This window comes from Alosa pseudoharengus, unplaced genomic scaffold (genome assembly GCF_046254945.1).
Source record: "Alosa pseudoharengus isolate Yale_2024_CS ecotype anadromous, Long Island Sound unplaced genomic scaffold, YU_APseudo_1.1 YU_APseudo_1.1_scf_9, whole genome shotgun sequence".
Classification (NCBI taxonomy): Eukaryota; Metazoa; Chordata; class Actinopteri; order Clupeiformes; family Clupeidae; genus Alosa; species Alosa pseudoharengus.
The window spans coordinates 17,364,904-17,392,304 of NW_027468881.1; the positions used below are offsets into that span (position 1 = coordinate 17,364,904).

The window sequence follows — 27,401 nt, forward strand, 5'->3', positions numbered from 1 at the left end:
GACATCCCCTGTAATTATGTCGGGGTGGGCTCTTTATGAAAAGTGAATGAACGGCGGCGGGTAAATAATTCATCGCTCCGTTGCCGCTGACCGCGGGAGTCCGTGCGCGTGCGGCGGCCCCTTTTATGAATATTTCATCAGCGGCAGGTGCACAGGTAAGGGCGCGCGGCTGTGTTTGCACATGGCTCTGGCCTTCTCGCCGTGTCGCGTCGGTCACCCAGCAAGCATAAACACACACACAGGGAAGGGACGGGGGGGGGGGGGGGGGGGGGGGGACCGTGAATCCATCACAGCTTCTCCCAGCACACCTGGGTATAGCACCCGCTTAATCACTTCATTTTCTCCAGCCTGGCTGAGAAGTTGGCATTACCGTAACCCAACGCAAACTAATTCCAGTTACATACACATGGGAGTCTTCACTTCATGCTAGTAAGTGGATATTGCAGAGGCCAGTGGCCATTAGTATTTTTGTAATATTAGCTTAAGCATCCCTTATGCTCTACATCCAAGGTGGTAGCCATCGGATGGACCAGTGCAGTCGTGTCTGGTGCTGAGCAGCCATATGTACAGTACAGTGAGGTGTCAGGGGGATGAAAGCCCAGTCTCTTAATAATACTATGTGCTATAAGCTTCTCTCTTGCGCACTTTAAAAAGATGTGCCAATCCTGAGTCGCCATGGCTTTTATCCTCGTGGTTGGTGCCCTGAACGCCCATGCTGAAGGTCTCTGCGTTAGTTCTGCAGGCATGGACTGCTTACGTACACAGCTATGCTAATGTTGGTGTACCCTCTCAGTCTGCGGTAACCTTTTTTTTCGAGGCTCGCCAGAGAACCCCTCGCTTGACGTCAAGTGGCACTCCGGTGGCGGTCGTCTGGGCGCAGGGCGCGGGTGTGGACGGTGCAGACGGCGGCTCAGGCAGCAGGAAACTGGGAGACGGAGGATTAGAAGATAGCAGCGTTTACACACGGGAATAAATTAGCAGGAGAGAAAGAGTGCCGCACCTCATCCATCCACCCACCCACCCACCGGCTGACGCTCTGGCGCCCCGACACTGTCACCAGTGGTGGAGCTGAGACGCTTGTACACACACACAGATTCATACACACATTTACAATATATAGAGAAACACATCAAAACTTTAGATTTTGTAGTGAATAGACTTCCACTCACCATGATGTACTCATAAATGAATGTCTCCTCACTCTCCCCTGCATATGTACACACAAACACATACACTCTATAGACTATAAGCAAACTCATACTCTAACCCTTCATGCCACCAGCCTCTCTGCATTTGAAAGGCAACACTGTCCCTTTTGAGTTGAATTGTTGTGTTTTTGTCTTATTTTTTCATTCTTTTTTTACAGCTCTGATTCCCTTTTTCCTTTTCCTCAGTACTTGTTTTTCTCCCCTCACATTCTAATCTCCGGAATGATCAAAGCAGCCCCCCCTCCCTCCTTCCCCCCCTCCAATGAGCCTTTTCATGAATCTTACCGACTGCAGAGGAGCTGGTAAAAAAGCAGCAGTAAAAAATAGTTCAGATGACACTGACAGCCTGGTAGTACCTTTTTATCAGAAGGAAGTTCAGTGTCGTGTTCAGGTCTTATTTATACTGAATCTGTCTGAACAAACTGCAGAGCACACAGGGCCCTATGGACCACTCTGTAGACATCGTCGTTTTATTCCTCTCTAACTCTTTTCTATTATTGTTCATGCTCTTCCTCTAGCCCACACATTAGTCACCGTGCAAACAAATATCGAAGAATGTCCTACTTCCCAGAGCGTTGACTAGACGCGAGACATGCACATATGCTAACATTCCTGTCGACTCTGGACTTTGTCACGCCGTGTGTTTGCCCCGCAGTCTCAGGAGCAGCAGCCCCGGGTGAAGCGAGCGTTTAAAAAAAGGCTTCTTATGTTTGCAAACAGAGCCGACGTGACGCGTTCGCTCACTCGGCTCAGATCTCTCGGGCTCGCTCCATATTTAATGCAGACGAGACTGCGGGCTCCTCTGCCATGTGCAGTGTTGCCAGATGCCAGCAAGTTTTTCCAGCCCAAAACCTCGTCAAAAACCGCGAGAATGCACAAAAAACCGCCCAAATTTGCTTTTGCTTGTTTCTCATTTAAGCACATTGAAATCATTAACAAGCTTTAAAATTACCCATTTTTCGACTTAGCCTATCCAATTTCAGAAACAATAGGCTATTCAATCAAATGAACGCAAAAGTAGGCTACACGGACCTCAGTCAGACTATTCTTCTATAAGCTTATGTTACGAAAAATAATGCAATAAACGACTATCAATGAGTCTGTTTGTGTCAATAGACGCTTGGAACAAAAGCATTCAGTAGGCTAGCCTAACATAAAAACATTGAGTGGATATATGAACATACAAAATAGCCTAACGCACAACATTTCAATTATTTATAATAGCAACATGACATGCATATTCATGTATAACATTAGATGAAATCGCATTGATTATAGAACAGGGGTGTCGACTCTTTGCAGAGGCAGTGCGTTCATAACTGGTGGGCCAACTAGGCTACACAAAAAATATTTTCATAGGCCTACGCCAAATGTAGGCTAAAGGCTTGAGTTAAACTTGAGTCTGACACCTGTGATTTAGAACAATTAATACATAGGCGCTATCTATTCCCTGAGACAGGCAGTTAGGCCTAGAGTTTTCATGAAAATCGCGCTGAAGCTATTTAGGACAGTGTCAGTGCGCTCTTTGCAGAAGCAGTGCGTTCATGCATGGCAACTCTATTCACGCAAAAAATATTTTCATACGCCAGATATAGGCTAAAGGCAAACTTGAGTTTGACACCTGTAATTTAGAACAATTAGTAGGCCTACCTGACAGGCAGTTAAACCTAGAGTTTTCATGAAAGTCGCGTTGAACGAACAGGGGTGTCAGTGCGCTCATGCAGAAGCAGAACTTTCATGCATGGCGGGCCATCTCTACACAAAAAACATAGGCCTATGGCCTAGGCCCTTCGTGAAAATTGCTTTGAGCAATTGTTATTAGGCCTAAAAATAATTAAAAAGTTCTAGTAGGCTTTGTCAAACTTCCTCAACAACTGTCGGGCTGGACGGAACATGGGCCATAGTCCTATGTCAAGCCATTCGCGCAAGACCTGTGCGCACATCCATCAACCCTGAAAGAAGGGGAAAGTCCATCCTGTCTAATCTTTCAGCAGTGTGCACCCTCATGAAGAGATTGACTGTAATGAGAAAATGATCTTTGCCCACTTTGGCATATTGATATTGTCAGTCAGCTAGCTAAATTTGAAAACCCCGCGAGCTGTGTGTTTGAAGGGCGGTCTGCGCTGCAGTAGGGGAGAACCAGACTGAAACACTTTTTAATTAAACGTAATTTACAAAGACATCGTAAAACACTGAAAGCTAATATTTTGTCACAAGCAACCTACATCTGTCCTCTGTCAAATACAGTTGCATTTTCAGGTCTGAACAAAACCATTCAGGAGTTATTTAAGGAGAAATCGAACGTGCGTTTTGTTTCATTCGTCCCTCCTGGCCGGGATAAATGAAACGACATGGGGGACGAAAGAACAGCTTAAACTTCCCACAACTTCAATATTTGACAACATCATGAATGGTACTTAATATGTGTTATTTTAGATAAATTACTGCTGGGCTTTACTGTCTGCTATGAATATCTAACAACTAATTGCCGTCATTGTGAAGCGCATATCTCGCGGTTATGGAAATACCATGCACTATGCCATTTATAGCTAGAATGCATGTTTCGATACATAAGGTGACGTGAGCTGAGAGTGTCTGTTGTGAGTTTAGGGGGCACGTCAGCCAGAGGGTGTGTGAGTGAGTGAGTGAGTGAGAGACTGCTGCCTGCTGACCAGAGAGGGTCGCTGGAAGAAGGGTCTGAAGTGCCTTTCGGCTACAAAAACCCGCCGAACTGATCCGAAACCAGCCCAATTTTTATACACCCGCCCAAACCCATTTTTGCCCGCAAAATAGATTGCAAAACCGCCCAATTGGGCGGGAAACCGCCCAATCTGGCAACCCTGGCCCATGTGACTGTGGGAGAGGAACCGCTGCAGAACTCCTCCTGAGTGTTCTCTCTCGCGCGCTTTCTCTCTTAGCTCCATAACGCTCGCTTTGTTTTGTTTTTTAGCTGTCGTCAGACGGCGCGGCAACTTCGCAGTCCTAGCAGCGTTTTAGTTCGCCGCCGACACACTCACAACATGGACATTTATAATTGATCTCTACATGAAGTCGAATGCAAGGAGCCAGTGCTTTGATGACAAAACAATGTCTCTCGGCGATCACATGGTCTTGAGTGACATTTCATATGATCCCTTGTCTTGTTTGCTCTTGTGGCAAATATCTAATTTCATTAAAATTGGATGTTAGTCTCATATTTTTCATATACCAGTAATCATACTTTGATGTCTTTGTCAAAAGATTCGCATGAGGTAGAGCTATAAATATCATATGAATTCATTTCATATGTAAAGTGGGTTTAGATGGAATAGAGGGGAAAATCTCCAGCAACTCTCTGTGGAACAAGTACTCCACAGAACTACTTTACACCACAGCGACAAAGTAATACAGTGATTATACTGTTAACTGGAGTCTGAATAATCTGCATTATTGCTTTCAGTACAGCATGGCAGAGTTGTAGTCCAAATGAAGCAGGCTAGTGTGAGGAGTGTACATAAAAAATATACTAATAAATGGGACTCTATAACGCACCAGTATATATACCGAGTATCATAGTGAGATATGTAAAGTTGTTTTCGTTTGTGTTGCAGGTGAGCAGAGTTCCTGTCGAGAGCTGCAGTCAGTACAGCACCTGCAAGGAGTGTCTGGGCTCAGGTGACCCCCACTGCGGCTGGTGTGTCCTCTACAACAAGTAAGTCCAGCTCCCCTCCTCATGTGTCCCTCTGGCTGGAGGACATTTGGCAGTCATGAGGTGTACAAACTGTCCTTCTCACGTCTCAATGTTTTGCTGCCTTTCCACTTGCAAGCTAGAAAATACTACAATAGTGTTCACATTTGAGACAAACTAATTCAGCAGCTTGACAAATAAATTAATATAAGTTGATGTTGATGTTGTTGTTGTGAAACATAGTGTTATTGTGATGCCTTAGAAAATGCTGAACTGTCTCATTGCTGCTTGTATAGATTTCTAATGAATCGGTTGAGTCAGTCAGTCTCTCCAGTGATTCGTTTGTTTACTTTGTTCCTCAAATGCTTGATGCCTCATTTTGGCATCAGAAGAATTTAAAGCACTCTTCAGAATACGCAACATAAAAATAGTAGATTTGTGAAAGTATTGCAGAGTGTGTCTTAGCAAAGAGCAAAATGAATGTTAAAGAAAGCACACAGGAGCATAAACTGCTTGGAGGTGGGTGAGAGTTTAACCTTGCTGGTAGAATGAGAACTCTGTTCCTGCTGCCAGTTCTCCTCACTGTCCGCCATCAAAGCCCACTGCCTAAGGACAAACTTCTTAGACCACTGATCTGAAAACAGACAAAAGCCGAAAGGCGGCCGCTTTGCCTCGCTGTTCCTGACCTGTAATAGGCATATGGGCTCATACTCCGTTTCCATCAGCCCGTGTTCACCCGGCTGGTACGGCAGTGTTTTTATTGGTCAACATGACACATGGCATTTAGAACTGACTGTCAGTGCTTTTACATTTTGGTAAATAAAGGAAAAATATTCTGACCCCTGGTCCTGCCTCCTGTCCACTTATATTTAACCTCATGTGCTTCATTGCTGTCAAGACAACAGAGTTAAACCGCAGAGTACAACCTTGGCATTTGTTATCGACAAACTAAGGGCAATGGCTGCGGCAGCAGCTATGGCTTATGTTCACTGGTAGACTTCTCCTAAATGTTGACCATCATAAATCCTGCAAAACATGCCCAGCATATATATAATCAGTCATATGGCCTCAGTGTCCACCCTGTATTCTGCTCATATTTCATTCCCCCACATCATGAGCACAAGGTCTGTCTCAGAGCAGCTGGCCTAAATGGGTTATAGCATTAATGTGCCTGAGAAAATCTAGAGGCGCATGCATCTCATATGAACCTCTATGGCGGGAGGGGAGGGGGGAAACCTGCTGGACTGGATGAAATGATTGCACTTTTCTCCAAAAAAGGCATTCTGGACGTGCACTCACCACTGTGTCCCGCTGATGAATGTTCTGTTCAGAAAATGTTCAGGGTCCCGCTGCGTTTGGAGACTCGATTTAAAAGAATGTTTCGTGTCTCTCGGAGAGGCGCGGTGTCTATGGAGACAGCCTAGGGACGGGCGCTGGTGAAAACCTGTGACGGTCCGCCCGCAAACTTCTCCTGACACCTCCGGCAGGCCTGGAAGGCAGCCAGCCAATCGGGGCTCAGCACTGGTGGCGGCCCGGTTCACCTGGTCCCCACAGGATGTGGCAGGTGACAGCTGCCCCAGATGTTTTCTCTCCGACTTTCTCTCTATTCTCTCTCTCTCTCGCTCTCTCCTACTTTCTCTCCCTTTCTATCTCTCTGTTTTTCTCCCACTCCCCCTCCTCTTTTTCTCCTGTTGACCCTTGGGCACCAGCTGGTAGGGAGACTGGAAGTGTCTGCATTTTGTTGGCCCCTGGCCCACCCCCACACTCTTCCTCCCACCATGCACACATGCACACACACACACACACACAAAAACACACACACACCCACACACACACACATATACATCACCACCACCAGCACCACCACCTTTCTTCGCCAGCATGGGTTGTCATCAGGGTTCTCTCCGGCCTGTCGCGTAATTGATGAACTCGCGGAGAACTCTGTGTGAGAGGCAGCCTGTGTTCTGTCACTGGCAGGGGGCGAGCGGAGGGCCTCTGAAGGAAAAGCACGTGTGACTGCAGGACACGCTCCCTCATTTATGGAGTGCGATGGGTGGGAGATGGAAGGCTTCTTGACATGCTCGTGCAGATGAACCGAGGTAGGGAAGAGGAAGGGGGTGGGGGTGAAAACAAGAGGCACCCAAGGGGGGAGGTGTGATCTCGAGGAGAGGATATCAACAGGAGAGCCCTGGAAACATGTCAGGAGCCATGAAACGCTGGATTATTTTTTTCACCCCCCTCCCCCCCCAAAAAAAGAAGGAAAAATGTGTTGGTTAGAAAAAAATTGGCGAATGGTTTTTGAAATTGTGCAGAACAAGCGTGGTGGGGGTTTGTCTGTTCTTTTCCTCCAAACGGTGTAATATTTTGCTGGTGTCAGCCGCGTTTGCTGCTTTGTTCATTCATTTCTTTGACAGAGGAGCAGTGAGGTAGATAACGCTGTCCAGAGGTTGTTGAAAAGGGCTGTGTGTGTGTGTTGGGGGGGGGTTCTTTGTTCTGAGTCCCAGGCCCCTGCAAAGACCTTTTTGCAGATTCATAGATGGGAGCCAAAGAAATTGAAAGAAGTAGAAGAGAAAGTGAAGGCGGGAGAAAGAGAGAAAACTTCTTCCATCCTCCTTCTATTTTCATCTCTTCCATACCTTAATCAAGATAAAGATCTTTAATTAAGATGTAAATCGGGGATTGATGGAATAATTAGCCCAAGACTTGTGCGGTGCCAGTTTGGAAATGGCATTTGTTTGCATATTAATGCTGCGGCCCACCCGAATTTACATGACCTTGCGACGAGCCGTGCACAGCTCAATTAGGCGCAGATCAAGCACAGTGATGAACAGATTGAACGGAGGCTGACTTTGTCCTTGCACCCGCTACTAACCTCTCTTCCTACCCCACCCCCACCCCAAACCCGCGGCACCGCCGTCACCCCACAACCCCCACCCACCTCCCACCAGCCGGTTCTGAGCGGGTGCCTCCACAGCCGTGCCATAGCCAGACGGCCAGTCTCACACCACTCCTGCCCACCACCTCGTGTCGCCTTCTCCCTGTTCCCGCCTCCAGCATGGCGACTGCTGTGAGCTCTCTCTCTCTCTCTTGCGCTCTCTCTCATTCTCTCTCTCTCTCTCTTTTCCTCCCTCCATCCAACGAGAGCAGACAAGCTGGAGAGGTGGAAAGGCAAGTGGGCTTGGTGGCATGCATTTGTATGTGCATAGTGTGCTGCTAGTCTGTTAAGTCAACAGACGCTTCAATTCAGTGTTAGCTAGAGAGTGTAGCAAGGGTTTCACCAAGTGACCTGTCACTTAAAGGCTACTGTTTACCACTCAAGTCTCGAGATTCAAATCTAGCCTTTTTTTTTTTTTTATCCAAAGCAGCTAGCCATTAATAGCTTATTCAATGTTCTCAGTCTGTGAATTAACCCCTTGACCTTGATGTTGTGCTACCCCAGTTCAACAGTTTTAACGTGGCAAGCATGTTCCTCTCCTCCTCCTCCTCCTCCTCCTCCTCCTCCTCTTCCTATGACACGAGCCTCACTGCTGTCGAGTCACACGCTCGGGTTTGGAGAGGAGAAAAGCCTCTGTGTGGAGTGTCACCGCGGGATGGGGGTGGGGAGTGCCGGTCCCAAGAGAGGGCCCAGTAACGGGGCTATTGTTCCCCAGCATGGGGTGTGATGATGGCGGCCTGCGCCAAGCTGAGTCCCACCGCCGCAGTCGCTAATGTCTCCACGTCCTCCACACAATGCAGCTCATTATGGGACCACACCTCAGACACATGCCCCATCACAAAGCCCACCACCATCTCAGGGGGTGACTCGCTTCTCGGCACACACACACACGCACGCACACACACACAGGCCGTGCAGCTCCACTCGGGGGCTGTTTTGCTTCATTGTGGCAATTGTGACATTTCCAGAAAGATCGGGGAGCTGCTTTACGAGGTTCAGCCATATGTGTCTGCCTCTTTCTTATTAGCGTTTTTGTGCTCAGTGCGATCAGCAGAGATTTGGCTGGGGATTCGCAAAGAAGCAGCTAATTGCGTTTCGAAACATAAACACACCAATGTTCTTTTGGATTTGCCATATAATTGAATCTAATTGAAAGCACAGTTGTATGACGTTTTTTTTCCCATAATTTCCTACAGATGTCTAATTAAATTCTCAAGGTGACCTCCATTGCTAACAGGAAAGTGGTGTTGGCTGAACTGCTGCATCTCGGCGTCATGTACTGTATGTAACAACCTCTCCCCACTTGTCATTGGCATCAGAGCAGAAAACAGAGGGATTTTTATTTCTTTAATGAAAAAATCTCATACTTTTCTTTTAATGACAAAATGAAGGACATGTGATTCTGAGCAGCCTTCTTTTCCCTCTGTATTAAAATAAAAATCACATTTCAACTGCGAGGCTTCCGCAAATCTTGCGCACCAGCTGAGGGGTGCTTAATTCTCCAATCTTCATCGCTGTTTGTCAGAACCTCCCTTCCCCTGGGAAGTTGGGCTGTTGCGTTGCCATGAGAGATAGCTTTTCAGAAGCACACACACTCACACACACACACTTACACACACACGTACACACACACACACTCTCACATACATACACACACACACTCACATACATACACACACACACTCACATACATACATACACACACACACACACACACACATCCACCCACCAAATCCACTGTTTTGGTGGGGTGGGGAGGCTGGCTGTGACCTGCCTCCCTTTCTTCTGGTTGTTGTCTTGGCTTTGTGTGCCATTCCCCAAGGGCTCTTTAGCCTCAAGCCATCATGTTAGCTGAGCCAGGCTGGAGAAAAGAGAGGGAGAAGTGTGGGGGGGTGTGGGGGGACAAAGTGCACGCTGGGAAATGGTCTGTGTCCATGGCAACAACAGGAAACTGGAAGATGGATTTGCTGTGTGATTCAAATCAGCCCTTTCTGGTGATTTCTGCGCAACTGTATCTGTTCACGGGGCACTGGTGAGTATGTCTCTGAAGACTCGTGTGCTATGTTTTCTCGCACTCGCACACGAGCGTGCTCTTGTTAAAGCATCATCAGCCACTGAGACTTCATTAGTGTTCTATAAACGATTCATCCTCTTGACATTTTGTCAGCCTCCGTTTAGTAAAGTACACACATTATGTACATGAGTAAATATCGTGCTCCGAAATGCAACTAACACAATTTATTGTAATACAGAGATAATAATACTCCGGCAGCAACGGCTGAAACGATAATGGAAAAAAGGGGGGGGATCAGTGTTTGATGTGGGTGGTGTTTTAGTACTCTGTCCTGTCCTCATTGCTAAATGTTTCTTCTGGCCCCTTATTTTTAACCTACAGAGGTAATGCTTTCACAGATAATAAAATAAAATAATAAAATACACAGAGCATGGTGAAGTTGTGAAATTAAGCTTTATTGTATAAAGGCAATCAAATGGGAAATGGGTAACGCACATGAGCATCAATTATTCCAGAACTGTAATTGTACTGCATAATGAACGCATTTTTGAATCCATAAACTTGTTCTCATCTCCCACGTAACATACTGATTAAAATAGAATTTGACCTTAGATTCCTTAATGTAGTCAAATGAACTTGTTGGCTTAGAGCATGATCTGCAGTGGTAGCACTTTCTGATCCATAACTTGAGCATCTCCCACATACAGTAGCACACTGATTGAAAGAGACCGGCGCTTTACATTACTGAACACAGTCGACTAAACTATTGGCTTGGAGCACAGCCTACACCAGAAGATCCTCCTCCACTCACATTAATTAGTATGCTTGATTGATTCTTTTTCCGTCTGCGGAAACCCTCCCTTACGACTCACCACTCCCCCACAGGGTCAACATGGATCCTTATGAAACCGCGTGTAGGTTTCAATTTGCTGTTCCGAACCAGCCTGACCTATCATTTGCAGCAAGCCCAGCGTGACCTTTTTTTTTTTAAAAAGTGTGGCTCGGGTGGAAAAAAGATGGGGGTCCGAATTGTAAAAAAAAAAGTCTCCCGGTTCGTGTGCCACGTGTGGAGGTTTGAGAGCGTGTGCTCTGCGGTTTAATTCCGGCTGCCGAATTAGGTACAGTAATAGAGCTCTTGAAAATTGAAATGGCCTGGGCTGGTGAATTGAACTTGCTTTAAGCTATCTTCCAGGGGAAAAAAGATGGGGGTGACTCAGTCCTAACCCAGGCAGTTACACAACCGTCCTCCACTTGCTCGTTTGTTCACTCGTCAGGCGAAGGCCAGGAGCTCGAGTTTGAGAGAAGGGAGCGGAGCCGAGAGGTGGAGTGGAGTGGGGCATTGCGAGCGCACGTGTGCGTGAGTGCACGGGAGCTTTCAGCGGAGGTTAATGCCGGACCCCAATCTCACTCCTCGCCCCCTCTCTCCTCTCCTCGTCTCTCCTCGCCTTTCAAGCGCTGAACGCACCAGCACCCCTTCTCCTCTGACAGTTTATGGCCCCATTTCGCTTAATTCCTCCAGCGCATAAGAGGGGCTCACCTGCTAATTGAAGAAGTGCGCGAGCCCATCCTGTCCTCCAGGAGAACAAAGGAGGGTCGCAGAGCACAGGGGTCGTGCTGTTGTCTCTGTCGTCACCAGTGGAGGAAGATGGGGAGGGGGAGGGGGGGTAGTGTCGGTCATGGCGACCAGACAGGACTACCTTACCCTCGCCTGCGGGTGGGTGGGGGTTGGGGGGGGTGGGGGGGACTGGGACTTATCATAAATCACATTACTGCTGTTCCACCAGGAAGAGTAGTGGATGTAATTGGATGAAAATCTCATTCTAGAATCTGGTCCAAGAGAGAAAGAGAGAGAGAGATGAAGGGAAGAGAGAGAGAGAGAAATAAATGACAAAAGCAAGAAAGGAGAGGTAAATCTTTGGGGCGCGATGAGCACGAGAAGCAGACATGTCTGCTGCTATTTCTTTAATTAAACACGCTCCCATCTCCGTCGACATATGGCAGTAATTAGAAGTAAACAAATCATTAATGACGTGTTGCATCTCGAGTGAAAGACAACGTGGCGTCGGCGGCGATGGCAACTTCTTATTGAACTTTAGATACTTGTGTAGAGCGAGTGGAGGGGAAAAAAAGGTGGTTTGTTGTTTTGGTAGGTGTAGATGGAATGAGCGATGTTTACCATATCGCTCTCTGCCTTCACCTATCTAATGAAGTCACATATGAGATGATTTCCAAAGAGTGCTCGGAATGTTTGCTTATACCTACTCATCCACTATATATGTGGACCTTCAGTATGTCGTTGTATGCCTGTGGTCCTGGGCTAACAAACTGGGTAGTGTTTTTTTTTTTAATATATATCCTGCCGGTTAGATTAAATGACGTTTTCGTTTTCAGCATCACACCACCCCTAATGAAGGATCATGGAGTCAAATGCCACTGTTTCATTATGGGCTGTTTTATCTTAGCTGCGGAGGATACTTACTTGCGTTTGGTTTATGCGTGTGGCTTCGCAGCGAACAGCAGGAGGTGTCATCTCTAAACGCTTAGGCAGGGAGTTTTAATGCCGTAAATTTATTTCCTCGCTTCTGTGCGACTGTCTCCCGCATAAACATGCGCAGGCTCTAACACCCTTTTTACCCCTCGCACAAACGCGACAGCACCATAAATGTTTTAATATTAGGCAGCTTTTCACTGAATCGGCTGCAGGGGAGAAGAGGACACACCCTCATCCAGAGACTTGGCTAAATCAAATTCACTGCTTGATTTTTATATTCAATGAAAAAAATGTTTTTGTGTGTGTGTGTGTGTGTGTGTGTGTGTGTGTGTGTGTGTGTGTGTGTGTGTGTGTGTGTGTGTGTGTGTGTATAGACACTATGCCATATTGCTGGCATTAGATACAGTCTTTCATCCTGCTTTGTGTGGAGAAAGGCATCAAGAATTGCGATCAAAACACTTTTAAAGTATTGTGGCGGCGTAGACATATCTATGGCTCATCAGAACGCTGGCTTTGTGCCGTCGCCCCTCCAAGAATATCCCTTTACAGGTGTGGTCGAGGGAAGGGGACGATTGCCAGATGAAGTCATTCAAATGCTTGACTTTCCACATTTTTGGCAGCGCACGTCCTGTTTCATCTTCAGTGGATCTGTCTGTCATCACCTTCAAAACATGCACATATCCTCTCCTTATCAGGAAACTGCCCAGCCGATGTACTGTATGGGCCGTGCCGAGACCTTTCCCAGGTCTGTTCCAGATGTGCTGTTGACTGTAGAATGTGTGATTTGGATGACACCCTGACCTGTGTGTGTGTGTGTGTGTGTGTGTGTGTGTGTGTGTGTGTGTGTGTGTGTGTGTGTGTGTGTGTGTGTTGTATCTGCCTCTGTCAGGTGCTCGCGTCAGGAGGCCTGTGAGAAGTGGGCTGAGCCGCAGCACTTTGCCACGGAGCTGAAGCAGTGTACGGACGTCAGTGTGATGCCCAACAACATGTCTGTCACCTCCCCTGCCACTCAGGTGAGCAGCGCAGCATAGCGCGTCTCCGTCACTCACTCACACCCAGGGACGAGGGTGGTGGGAGGCGGGTGGGACAAACCTACACCATTCAGCATGGCTGCTATTACGTTGTGCAGGCCCTATGGGACTAAGATGGATATGTTAATCAACATACATCATGTAGACACACATTCAGATTCCAGTCTTTCTTTCTGTTTGTCTATCTGGCTCTACCTACTGCATTTCTGGGTATCTGGGGCGTCTGTCTACTTACATACATGTCTGTGCATACTGTGTACTGTGCGTAGGTACAGATGTTTACATGCAGCTTTATCTGCATATAGATATGTCTGTCACACAGGCATATGTATGAAATGTGCACATATGTTTACATTTGTGTGTTTGTGTGTGTGTCTCAGGTGAGTGTGCGGGTGGTGAACGTGCCCAGTCTGTCGGCTGGGGTCACCTGTGTGTTTGAGGACCTGTCAGAGAGTCAGGGAGAGGTGCTCTCTAAGGGCCAGGTGCTCTGCATGTCACCCTCTCTGCGGGACCTGCCGGCACTCACCCAAGGCTACGGTAAGGAGGACGCTTTTTAAGTTTTGTATCACATGGAAGTGCTTTACAGGGATAACGAAACATAAGGAGAGAAATGAGGAAAACGGGAAGAAAGTGTAGAATGAGGGGGAAGTGGGATTTTTTTCCCCGTCAATGGATGGTCACTTGTTTATAAATAGAAGCTACACACTACGCACATATTAGGTCTTCATTAGACGAACGTGGGGCAGTAGAGTAGGGAAGAGTGGCTTGTTCCCAATTGATATGTTTTTATGTGAAGAACACTAATAGCAGTGTTTTCAACTTGTAAAAAGAAAAAAACATTACTTTCCTTTCTGTGAACATCACATCCACGGTAATGTGTTTGAAACTACTTATTCGAGTTCCAATTTCTTTTTTCTTTATTTTCTTTTTTAAAGCTTCTGGTACCATCACAAATGCACTGATGGTAACCTTTAAAGCACACAGGGCTTATTATTTCCATTAATGACAATTACGGCTGGTCCGAATAGAAATATTATGCCAATTATCTGGAAGAGAGGCACACAAGTATAATTGGCCATCGCAGAAATGTAGGCATTAGCTAGGCGAAAATGAAAGCGAGCAGGCAGGTTTGGGAGAGTAAGTGCATTCTTCTCGCGAACGGAAGAGGAGAGGAGCGGAGAGGGAGATGCACAGTGGCGTAGCCATCAGGGGGGGTAATCAGCGTAGCCGTTATTGAGTTTGGACTGGAAGAGGGGAGTAATCATAGCCTAAGTAAAGGGGGTGGGGGGGGGGGGGGGCAGTGGACTTCCAAAAAGGCTTCTCACAGCAGGAGAGGAGTGCTAACTTCCCCTCTTCCCGTTCTCGCTCTCGCTCTCGCTCTCGCTCTTTCTCCCGATCTCTGCTTCTTAGACGCGGCTCACTTTCTGAGTGTCTCTCTTTTTTTTTATGTTTTACCCCCGCAGGTGACAAGCGTGTGGTCAACCTGTCACTCAAGTCCAAGGAGAGCGGCCACACATTCATCACCACCGAATTTGTCTTCTACAATTGCAGCGTGCTCCAGTCGTAAGTGTTCCACTTACTTTTCTCCCTATGAACCTTTTGGAAATGTTGTCTGCACGACTGGAATGGTGCCATAAGGGACCTTTTCTGGGGGCTCGGTGGCGTACTGTACCTTCTTATAAAGAGGTTCTCCTCCTCTTACTCTGAAATGCTTCCAAGAATGGCTTGAAGTTGCAGCAACACTGTAGTCTTGTTTTTGAAACCTTGACCTGTGGAGGCTGCATTAGCATTCTGTCATTATTTATTTATTTTGTGGAGATAGAGATATTATTTGTAGTGATGATTAAATATGTTTTATGAATATGTATGAGGATTCTTGTGCAATCCATGTCACTATTCCAGGATGCAAAACATGAAAAATATTTGGAGTAATAGGAATGCACAAATATGTGTACGTGTATACACAATCCAAATAATTCAAACCACACACACACGCACACACACACACAGTAAAACAGTTCTGCCTAAGGTCCCTAATTGCCATCTCAAATGGGGAGCCAACTCCGTCCCAAGCCAATGTGTTCATATTGTAAAATCATGATAATGGAAGATGGCTATCTCTGTTAGGCAGATTCAAGGTGCTGGAGGATTGATTTATTTATTTATTTTTATTAATTTGTTTGTCTATTTATTTATTTGGCACTGCTGCACGAGCTGCGAGCTGCACTGTCTCCTATCCTGGCCACAAACAGCAGCAACAGCGGCAGCAGCCATATGTAGGGCAGTGGTCCAAACCACAACTGCACTCTCAGGCCGGCCAGAACAATGGCTCCCCTGCACCGGTTCCCATCGCTCCACCCAGCTGACCACACGGGCTCCGGGAGCGGCGGTCCGTTTTCCAAAAGCATAGTTGCTTACTATGATAGCAACTACCTTGGTAGTGTCACTGGCAAATCTGAGTCCGTAAATTTGATTTACGCATGTACAAACACTTAAGCTTCATATTGTCACATCACGTTTTTTAATTTTGGAAAATGAAAAAATAAAAGCATATTTGTTACTAAAATGTGACCGAATATCAAAACCATATTTTTTTGTATTGTTAATGTATCAGTAACGTGTGACTCAGTTTCTGCCAACTCCGATTGGCAGTGATGCTACTACGGAGGATACATGGTAGTTAGCAACTGTGCTTTTGGGAAACACACACCTGAACCAGAAGGGAACCTGAGTGGGAGCGAAACCTGCAGGCAGGACGCTCAGGAGCTCTGGCCTCTAGCCGCTCTCTCTCTCTCTCTCTCTCTCTCTCTCTCTCTCTCTCTCTCTCTCTCTCTCTTTCTCTAGCCCTCTGGGTTCCCACCATATGTGTTCATTTGCACTGCAGTTAGCCGGGGCTGGGGGGCCGAGTCAGTGGCGTGGGTGTAGCTGCCTGGAGCCTCCTGTATCACTTTACTCAGCCACCATCACTGCCATGTGGCTCCGTCAGCAGAGAAAGACTACATCTCCTAGCTGGAGTGAACACACTATTACATATTGTGTGTGTGTGTGTGTGTGTGAGGTGTGTGACCCGCGCATGACTGAAACTGTGCCAAATGAGTCTCCATGTGTCAAGATTAGCATCGTTACGACATAAAGAAAATGTGAATTCATCAAAGGAGGAGAAGAAAAGGCAAAGGCGAAGAATCAGAGAACATTAGATTTGGCAAAGTCAGTCACACAGCAACCCTTCACACATGCGTTAAATACAATTCGTTCCCCTGGCTAAAAACCTTACATGGGTGTTTTTTCCCTCCTTTTGTGTGGTTTTTTTTTTTTTTACATTTTAGAAGGAATAAAATTGCCTTGCTTGTCGGCTGGCAGCAACGCGTGCGCAACAATCAATTCTCCGGCGAATGAGAGAAAGAGAGAGAATGAGGGAGGGAGCCCAGGCAGGGTAATGCATGCAGGGGCTGGTTGGTTCGCTCGCTCGCTCCCTCGCTCTGCCTGCCAGTTGCCATGGCAACCCTCCCCGGTTGCCGGCAGAGGCCTAGCCTACCTTGCCAGAGTGCGGCCTGCCTGAAGCCTGTGCCAGATTTCCTGTTTTCACAAAAGCCCTGTGGGAACATTTAGCCCTCAAATTGTTTCCCTCTCTGCCGTGGCTCGGGGACAGCACTCACTCACCCTCACCTCTTCTCTGCCCCTCCGAACCCCCCCACCCCACCCCACACACACACACACACACACACACACACACACACACACACACAAACACACACACACACACACACACACACACCAGCCATCTCCATCCCTGCGAGCACAGCCCCGCTTTATGTTGCTTTTTCTTTCCTGTCTTTTTTTTTTGTTCCCACCATTCTTCAGCCTGAGGGTTATGTGACTGCCCCCCTTCCCTTTTTTTCATCCTCCGGGATAATAGCCACCTGTGAGAGGCGCGGAGCAAAAGCTCTCAAGCTCTCAAGAAAAGGAGCTGTTGAATATACATATTTTACCCCCCAAAAAAAGAAACAAAAAGTTTTTTGAGGAGGACTTTTTTCTTCTTCTCTCTTACCCCCTCCGCTCCTTCAACTACAACCCATTTTGTGTCCCTCTCAAGTCTTGCTGCTGTGAAAGGGTTTATATAAAATCTTGCCAGCTCCCCTCTTCCCTTGTTGGCATATCTCTCTCGGATTCATCTCTCCCGAGTTCATTTTAGTCACTGCCAATCGCTCTCCGTTGTACGCTGATTTTTTTTCCCTTAAGTGTCGGAGTGGAAAGTCGCTTCTTGTGCCCTATTTTTATTTCGATCTGAGCTCAGCAGAGTCCCTCTTTCTTCCCGTGCCAGTGGGGCAACATGGTACCAGCCCGTGCCCAGAGTGCCACCAGCGTGCCAGGCTTGTCCCGCCGATTCCCGCCGCCCCTGGCGGTGACGCGGCCGTTTAAAGATCCTCGCTCCGGACGTCAGCGCTCCCCCGTTAGTCGGCTCTTTGGCCGGGCAGCTCGGCACACCCGCGGCTGAAATGAAAGCAAAGTGAATTGATGGGGGTGTATACCCCTGACGCAGCATATTGCATATTTCAGCCGGGGACTTGCAGATGTGAGAGCAGTATTTACAGCACGGGGGCACTGGGCTGCTGCTGCTGCATCAACGCACAACACACAGCTCTGCCATTTTTGCATGTGTGTGTGTGTGTGTGTTGTCTGCGTGTGTATGCACAGACTGTATGTGTGTGTGTGTTTGTGCGTGCGTACCTGCGTGTGTGTGTGTGTGTGAAATACTATGTCTGTGAAAGATGAAAGATGTGAGTAAAAGAGAGCAACTGAGTTTGAGAGAGGGAAAGAGAGAAATAGAGCGTGTATGTGTTCATTTCCCTTTAGCTGAAGGAAGGAAAAATTAATGAGGTACCAGTGTTAAGAGAGTGTAGACGGAGAGAGAGAGGTTGGTGGGAGAATGATGATGCTCATGGCTCGTAGTGCTGTGGAGTGCAGCTGAATGGCCCTAGCATGCTATGGTGATCCTTTTGGCCGTGCACGCGGACCAGATATTTTGAGGTGGGAAGTTCGGGTGGAGGGACGGCGCTGAGAAGTGGGAGCAAGAGATCGCTGGCAGACTGACTGTGGCCCCAGACATCACTGACAAATGCCCCCCTCTTTTCAATTCTTAAGGAGCGGGCGCACAGCGTGCAACACCACCAAATATCCTCAATCTAGGATGAGGAGAATGAGAGCAAGAGAGAGAGAGAGAGATAGTGAGAGAGAGAGGGAGCGAGAGAGAGAGAGATGGCGGGAGAGAAATAGGAGAGAGAGAGAGAGAGAGGCAGGTTTCACGGAGCTGTGTGGAGATTATACAGTGCGGCACAGCTTAAGGTGCGGATGTGTTCAGACTGCTGAGAGCCCTCCAAAGGGGATTTTTGAACTGTGTCTCGGGGGGGTGGGGAGGATATGATTAGTATGGGACAAAGTATACGCTCCTCACACGGTGCTCCCCTGTGCCCTGAATGCAGCTATGGACTGGGAGAGCGCGCAGGAGCAGAGAGAGGCAGGAGTGGAGAGGAATCCAGAAGGGGGGGGGGGGGGGGGTGTTGGTGGAGTGGGGGCCAGGGTCAGCCTGCGATTAAACGAGGGATGAAATATCTCCTCTCGCTCCGCCGTTTATCTCACTCATTCTCGCAGCTTGCCGTCCCCCGGACCACAGGTGTGTTGTGTTTATGCCGCTCCGCAGGTGAGGGCTGTCTAATTGGGCCTGTTGTTAGGGATATTTTTCTTTTTGTCTTTTTTTTCTCATTTTTAAATCCTAAGTGGTGTTTTTTCTTTTGTCCAGGACTCAATTATGGCCTAATTGGAAGGCAGCTTAAATGTTTCAGGCTGACGGGGCTCTTAATTGTGCGTGTCTTTGTTTCCACCCGGCTGAAAAGATGTCTGCCGCATACTGACCACTGAGAGCTCGGGCAGACATGAGCCGGCAAGCACACACGCGGGGTGCACCATGCTGTGGAAGCCAGCTGTGTGGATGTCTGTCCTAACTCTGTCCTTTTGCCTCTCTCTCCCATCTCTCTCTCTCTCTCTCTCTCTCTCTCTCTCTTCCCCCTCTCTCTCTCTCTCTCTCTTCCCCCATTCTTTCTCTCCCTCTTCGCCCTCTCTCTCAGGTGTTCCTCCTGCGTCAGCAGCCCCTTCCCCTGCAACTGGTGCAAGTACCGGCACATCTGCACCAACAACCTGGCAGAGTGCTCTTTCCAGGAAGGGCGAGTCAGCAGTGTGGAGGTAAGGTATCAGAGCCTCTCTCTCTCTCTCTTTCTCTCTCTCTCTCTGCCCAGTCGTCGGCTCGCGCTGTGGCAGCAGCAGCAGCGACGGTGGCGGTTGGATCACAAATGACACACTCTCCCTCCCTAGTGGGCGATCATTAGTGTTTAACTAGCAGCGGCCAAAAGTAAAGAAGGAGGTTTGATCTGTGTGGAGCTGGGACGACATTTGGCACACAGCCCCCCGTGCCCGAGGGTGACAGGAAGCGGTGTCAATGGTGCCGTTTGTCCTTGTTGCCCCCCCCCCCCCACACCCCCCCTTTCCCTCCCTTTTTTACAGAGAGATTGTGACTGTAGGTCCCAGAGGTGCCCCCAGGCTATGGGGGGGCCCCCAACCTGGTCACGGCCCGTTTGAACCTGTAGCTGACAGGCCCTTCCCCTTCACATCTTACACACTACACACTGTTGTGTGTGTGTGTGTGTGTGTGTGTGTGTGTGTGTGTGTGTGTGTGTGTGTGTGTGTGTGTATGTACCCCCCTCAATCGGCCCTTTCACTCCCCCTGAGGAGCTGGGCATTGTGGCAGGCAGTCTTTGGGAGCCTAGCTCTTTGACACTTCTTGGGTTGCTTTCAAGGCAGAACATGGAGCTTTTTGTCAACAAGAACCATAGACATTTTGTGCTGTTCCCCTTTTCAAATGGAAAATTAATTTGACTTGGACGTGTTCTCCTGCATCGTTTCTCAGAAAGGGCAGAGCCGGCTAATTGGTCACATGCATGATCACATGATATATGTGAGTTAAGCAACGGAAAAGTAATCCCTATTTGCTCTAACAAACTCAAAAAAGTTGCACGTGGTAAACATCCACTTAAGCATATATTTCATGGGACTAGTTTTTAGTCTTTGAATGAGCTGACAAGTTTCCCAAACTCCAGTTAATCTGGCCATTTTTTCAGTGAATCACATAAAGCTGTCCTTCCTGATCAAAGTAACAATGAGTAACGCTGCCATGGGAATGATTATGGATTCAGGTAATACTATGTCCATATGGTTGCTATTGTCTCAAGGAGCACTTGATAATTCATTGTCAAAGCAAAAGTTTCCTTATTGCTGCTTCATATACAATGAGCTTTAATGGACACATTCTCAGAACTTGTAAAGGAAATAGTAGATTGTTAAAAAGATCCTGACCTTCATTGTTCAGGACATTACTTCTGACTACCCACAAGGGAGGAATGTCCGGCATTTTGATGGCGCACACTTTAAAATCACAGGAAATGTCAGAGGGAACGGCCCCCCAGAATCCATGGTCAAGTCATCTAGGCTTTTACCATCCCCATGTCAAATCATGTCCCCCTCCACGAGTGCTGTTTTTTACCAGTCTGTTATTGGTGGAATGTGCCCATATGTTTGCTGCTGGGTCCTGTTGTTGTTCCCAGCAGATCTCCTCTCCTCCGCCGCCCCACACCACGCAGCACTTCACTACATATTTACATCTCTGTCCCAGCACCTAGTGCGCCCTCTGTCCTCTCTCTCTCTCTCTCTCTTTATCTCCTTATCTCTCTCTCTCTCTTTCTCGAGTCTCCGAGCACATCGATTACACACTCAAGTGAGCCTGGGACCAGCTGCATGGCAGTAGCAAGCTGGGCTTTTGCAGTGGCGAGACACCACACGCTAAACTCTAGCTCTGGATGTTTGAATGGGTGTTCGGCTCTCTGCTGTTCAGTACGCTGGTTGTTGCACCAAAACAACAAGAACAACCACACACACACACACACCACACACACACAAACACAAACACATACACATGGTAATGATACCCGGCCGGCCACCCACCTGCCTGATCAATTCCCTACCCCTGCTCGCTCTCCTGGTTTAACCTTGGCTGTAACTGCTTTTACGAGTGCAGCGATGTCTCTCGGAGTCTGACTTTTACTAGGAAGTCGTGTTCACCAGGATAGAACCAGCGCAGTAAACCCACACAGGATTCTGCTAAAAGCTATCTCGTTAAAAAAAAAGTGAGGGGAAAAAACTTTTTGCTCACAGTTTGCTCTTGACTAGACATAAATGCGGTTGAAATTAAACTGCAATTTCTGTGAAGTGAGAGCCAATGCTTTTAACAATTACCATAGATGAGTTTCCTGTTTCTTCCTGCTGGCACAAACTTCTAATTTCAAAGCTCGGAGCCATAGCTTGGCAAGCAAGAATATGAAACTCAGCTAAATGCTGACAAAGTTGAGGTTTGTTCAAGTTTATCTTTATTTGAAGTGTGTTACTCTATTCTGATCCAGTGGAAGAAGACAATTCAATAACAGATGGCTGTATTTCTTAAGTCTTGCTGCTCCATGATAACCTCTGGCCCAGTCGGCTTGATGGACTCTCCCGCTAAAAGGGCAGCGGTGGGTGTAAGTAACCACAGCTGTTTGCGGATTAGACGCTCTCAGTGTCTGCTGACAGGCTGTCCGCTCCTATCTGGAGTTTTACTGGGAGTTTGTATTAGAGGAATATTCGGAAGCCGTGTCCTCCCAGCTGATGTGATGCATCTCCCCTGAAAGGAGGTTAATTAAATCTGTAATCTGACCTAGCAGATAATGAGAGATAATGAGACGCCAATGAAGGCAGGGGAATAATTTGACATGTGATTTGGTGTGTGTGTGTGTGTGTGTGTGTGTGTGTGTGTGTGTGTGTGTGTGTGTGTGTGTGTGTGTGTGTGTGTGTGTGTGTGTATGTGTGTATGAATGGGGCAGAGGTTAGATGGAGGCTTTGGTAGGTTGTGTATACACCGTGCAGGAGTGGCCGCTTGATTAAGTGGCGCAGTGCTTGAGAGCAGGGAGGGGGGTGTGGGAAGGAGGTGGGGTGGGGATGAGGGGTGGCAGCTGTGATGCACCTTGGGAGTTGGAGGAAAACTGACAGACAGTCAGGCCAGAGGAGGAGGGAGGTGAGCATGAGAAGGAGGGAGAGGGGTGGGGGTCGTGAGAAAGAGGGTAAATTATGAGAGAAAGAAGAAAAGCGTCCCCTTTTCTTTCCAGTGTAACAGGGGGCTGGGAACAGGCAGCCTTCGGCTTTTGGCACGTTTTAATTTTACACTTAACTGAACATCAAAGAGATGTCTTATCCAGGCTTATCAGACGCAGCCAGCAGCGGGCAAGAGGGATGCACCCGTCACCCTCTCTCTCTCTCTCTCTCTCTCTCTCTCTACCTCTCTCTCTTTCACTGCTGGCTCATTCTTTCTTCCTCCCTCTCACTTCTCTCTTTTTTTAGTCTCACGCTGCCCTCCCTCCTGTTTTACTCATTCTCACTCACTCCTCATTCACTCTTTTCAGTTGCTCCCTCTCTCTCTCTCTCTCTACCTCGCAGTCTCTCCTACTCTTTTCTGACCTTCTCTTTCTCTCTTTTTATTCTCTTTCGGCCCCTCTCAGTGTCTCTCTTCCTTTTTTTCTCCCTCTCAATCCTGCTCCATTTCTTTGTTTTTGCCCTCCCTACCTCCCTCTCTCTCTCTCTCCTACCTCTCTCTTTCTCTTTCTCTCTCTCTCTCTCTCTCTCTCTCTTTCTCTCTCTCTCTCTCTCTCTCTCTCTTTCTCTCTCTCTCTCTCTCTTTCTCTCTCTCTCTCCTCCCTCTCTCCTGCTCCTACCTCTCGTCACATTTTCCTCTTGTCTTTTCTTTTTTCTGTTCATTTCTCTCTTTCTTTATCTGTGTCTTTCTTTCTCTCTCTCTCTCTCTCTCTCTCTCTTTCTCTCTCTGTCTCATTCTGGTTTCCCGCCCCCAGCATACGGATTGACAATCTCCTTATCTCTCCCCGCAAAAAGGAATTACTCAGCGAAAACGTGTGACTCACTCACACACTGTTGATACTCCAGGGGGAATGGGAGAGAAGCAGGCCAGCACACAGGCTCCTCCGCAGTGCTGTGGATGAAGAACGACTCACACACACACACACACACACAATCTCGCTCTCACACACTCCCTATTCCCTCTCTCTGCTGATCTCTGCCTTTCACTCTCTCTCTCTCTCACACACACACACGCGCGCACACACACACGCACACACTCCTCATCATCTTCTCTGGATTTGCACACTGGGCTTGGACAAGAGCATTTGAAATGAAGCTCAGAGCTCTGTGTCATGTTCTTTATTTCGTCTCTCTGTACTGATCCGGAGCCAGTTTGACACGGGCCACAATCCACCGTTCTCAGCCTCCCTGCCACCGTGCGTCATGCGTGTGCCGAGGCACCCCAACCACCGCAGTAAGAGCTGAGAGGAGAGGGGAGTGTTTGTGTGTGTGTGTGTGTGTGTGTGTGTGTGTGAGGGGGTGTTGTAACGGCAGGGAGAGATTTTCCTTAGGGCTGATCGTTTCCTCAGCGGTCCAAGTTTTTTTTTTTTTAAAGTGCTGGGAGAGGGATTTAGAGTGTGGAAGCCACTCAGTTTAGAGTGTTGCTGCATGTGAGTGTGTTAGTGTGTGTGCATGAGAGAGGGAGAGAGTGCATATGTGTAAGCAGCCCAGTCGTGTGTTTGTGTGTGTGCTTTAAATATGGACACTGTATAATAGTGTGTGTGTGTGTGTGTCTGTGTGTGTGCGCATGTGCATTTGTGTGTGTGTGATGGACATTGTAGAGTGAGTGTGTATTTACTGTACTGTGTGTGTGTGTGTGTGTGTGTATAAGATGGACATTGGGACATTGTAGTGAGTGTGTGTGTATGTGTGTGTGTGTGTGTATAAGATGGACATTGGGACATTGTAGAGAGTGTGTGTGTATGTGTGTGTGTGTGTATAAGATGGACATTGGGACATTGTAGTGAGTGTGTGTGTATGTGTTAGGGCTGCACGATATTAGGAAAACATGCGATATGCGATACCATTATTGAGTACTGCGATAACGATATAATTTGCGATATTTAAATATACTGCTCAATAAAGGTTTTCCACACATATTTTGAAACCTTCCACCCTTTTCTCCATTCTCAAACTACATTCACAGAATGTCTGACAGTTCTTGCAAAACAAAACACTCGCCTCAAAAGTTTTACTTGTGCTCAGAACCAAACAGTGACAGAGTGATTCAGTGTATGATTGAAGTGTTCCCTTAATTTTTTTGAGCAGTATATTTAATGTTTTTTTTTTCATTCTGCTTGCTGCAAACATACACTGTAGGGTTGGGGGGGGGGGGGTAAATGTATAATTACAGAAATAAATGTATAATTTTTAAATAATATAAAATATCATGTAGCCTATATGGCCTGATGAAAGTGGACAGCTAAGAGACCTACTGACTAGGCTATCGAAGTTGTGTGGAAGATCTGCTCCTAATCCTCATAAAAGACGGGTGGACAGCCAATCTGAACACTTGTGCACCAACCAGCGGAATATTCCACATTGCCAGCCTTCGATGGGCCTAGCAAAGAAGCTAGGCCTACTTAAGCTATATCGCGGCAATCATCTCAGTCTGTAACCTCATACAGTACGCTGCGCATCCCACGTTATTAGGCTACCGGCATGCCGACTACGAGGGCAGCGGAAAGTGAAAGTAATTGGGCTGCAATCGCACAGTCCAGAAGTAGGTTAAACAACTTTTACAAATAACGAATCCTGATTACCTCTGTGCTGCTGTCTGGGGCTTTTGCTAAATGCAAATCATGAAATACAAGCCTTACCGACAGTGAAAGACAACTTCTGATATAACGATAACGAAAGAAATTGTTTATTTTAACACGGTGGAGAAGGACGCATTTGCGCTGTGTTTGTAACACGGCATCCTTCATAAAACCAAAATATTCCCATATAACAGACGTGCTTTTCCTTTTAGTCACTAATTCCTCTTCACCCAAGTGTAGCCTACCTCGCTCGACTCACTATTTTCAGCCATCACGACTTAGCTCCCGCTTTAACACCTAAAACACCACACACCTAAACTGGTAGGGGACGGGCTTCTTGGGCTGCATGACCGCATCAGTTTGGTAAAATATGTTGACATTCAGAATGTGAATACACCATAGACTATGGAATGCGCACGGCACAGAAAATGTATCGAATTTATCGAAAATTAAGTAATCTTTGCGGTATGTCCATCGCAAGTGTTGATATCGCGATAACGATAGATTTTAGATATATCGTGCAGCCCTAGTATGTGTGTGTGTGTATAAGATGGACATTGGGATATTGTAGAGAGTGTGTGTGTATGTGTGTGTGTGTGTGTGTGTGTATAAGATGGACATTGGGACATTGTAGAGAGTGTGTGTGTATGTGTCTGTGTGTGTGTATAAGATGGACATTGGGACATTGTAGAGAGTGTGTGTGTGTATGTGTGTGTGTGTGTATAAGATGGACATTGGGACATTGTAGAGAGTGTATGTGTATGTGTCTGTGTGTTTGTACCACTTGTGTCCTTTCAGCAGTGCATCTCCCATGTGAAAGCCCTATTGCCTTGGCCCTGGGTTGAAGAGGTGCTTCAGAAAAACACAGCCCCACTATCCAAAAGACACAGAGTGGAGCTCTCTCTGTGTGTGTGTGTGTGTGTGTGTGTGTGTGTGTGTGTGTGTGTGTGTGTGTGTGTGTGTGTGTGTGTGTTTGTGTGCGCATTTGTGTGTAAAGTTGTATGCGTGTATGTGTGCGTTTGTGTGTGTACAGTTGTATGTGTTTTTGTGTGACTGTGAGTTTGTGCTTGGAGGAGGGGTTGAGGTCGAGTTGGTGCGTTGGGCTGGAGAGAGGTTCGGGGGTTGTAGGGATGTGCTCCTAGAGAGAAAGAGAGGGAGGAATAGAGAGAAAGGCAGAGAGATAGGGGGGGGGTGTAGAGAGAGAATGAGAGAGAGGGATGTATATAGAGTGAGTGAGTGAGGGAGAGAGAGAGAGAGAGAGAGAGAGAGAGAGAGAGCTGAGTCTGAGTCTCCCTCCTCCCCCTGAGTCTGCCTGTGCCACAACTGGCAGCTTCCAGCTGGATAATCCACAGCCCAGCAGCCCCACTCCAGCCCCGCGCCTGTGTGCAGACAGATAGCACGGCATTAGACACACAGAGAGAGAGAGAAAAGAAGAGAGAGAGGGGGAGAGGCAGACCGCAACTGGGAAAGAGGGAGAGAGAAAGATGGCGGGAACCAGAACAGAGCTGGAGAAGGAGAGAGAGAGAGAGACTAGGACAGAGGATTGAGGGAAAGAGGGAGGGGGAGATAGAGGGATATTGGGCAGGAAGAAAGAGGGGGGGATTGAGGAGAAGGGGAAAGATGGGGGGAGAGGGAGCCTTGGAGAGAGAGGGGGGGAGAGAAGCATAAAAATGAGGGTATAAGGAAAGCGAGAGCGAGGGAAAGAGATGAAGGAAGGGGAGAGATGTAGAAGGAGCTCCCTTCAAACCCCTCAATTTCAAGCCAAGCCAGAAACAGTCACTCTTTCACTCTCTCCTCCCTCGCTCCAAAACCAGCAGCACTCTTTTTTTTTTCTCTCTCTCTCTCTCCTCCGCTCTTCCTTTTTGAGAATTGGGGCCATGTGATTTAATACAGACTGACACCCCAATCAGAGTCCAACTCCCGATCCTCGCCGTGTCTTTATGTCCCTCTCATCCGCCACACAATGACCTTTGAGCGGCCAATTAAAGTGGCCGTTGAGCTGGCCACGGGTCTCGGTGAAGCCAGCGTGAATGGGACCGCCCGTCTGGCACACTAATGGCCTGCCATGATATGGCCTGGTGTAAATTCACCAGACTTATTAAAGCCTATATTTTCGTTTAATCCCCCGTCCGTCATGGCATGTCTGTGTGTGTGCCTCTTGCGCGCGCGTGTGGGTGTGTGAGAGAAAGAGAGAGAGAGAGAGAGAGAGAGAGAGAGAGAGAGAGACTCCCCGGCGCGTCGTCTGGAAAAG

General features: G+C 47.6%; 1 protein-coding gene across 1 annotated transcript in view; it reads left to right on the forward strand.

Moving 5' to 3' along the window:
- plxna3 (plexin A3) overlaps positions 1–27,401 on the forward strand; it is a 123,627-nt gene that overhangs the window by 44,533 nt on the left and 51,693 nt on the right. Inside the window, exons 5-9 of the mRNA XM_076276894.1 lie at positions 4,799–4,899; positions 13,205–13,328; positions 13,727–13,883; positions 14,810–14,909; positions 19,469–19,583. Coding sequence (XP_076133009.1) covers positions 4,799–4,899; positions 13,205–13,328; positions 13,727–13,883; positions 14,810–14,909; positions 19,469–19,583 — 597 coding nt within the window. The remainder of the gene's footprint in view (positions 1–4,798; positions 4,900–13,204; positions 13,329–13,726; positions 13,884–14,809; positions 14,910–19,468; positions 19,584–27,401) is intronic.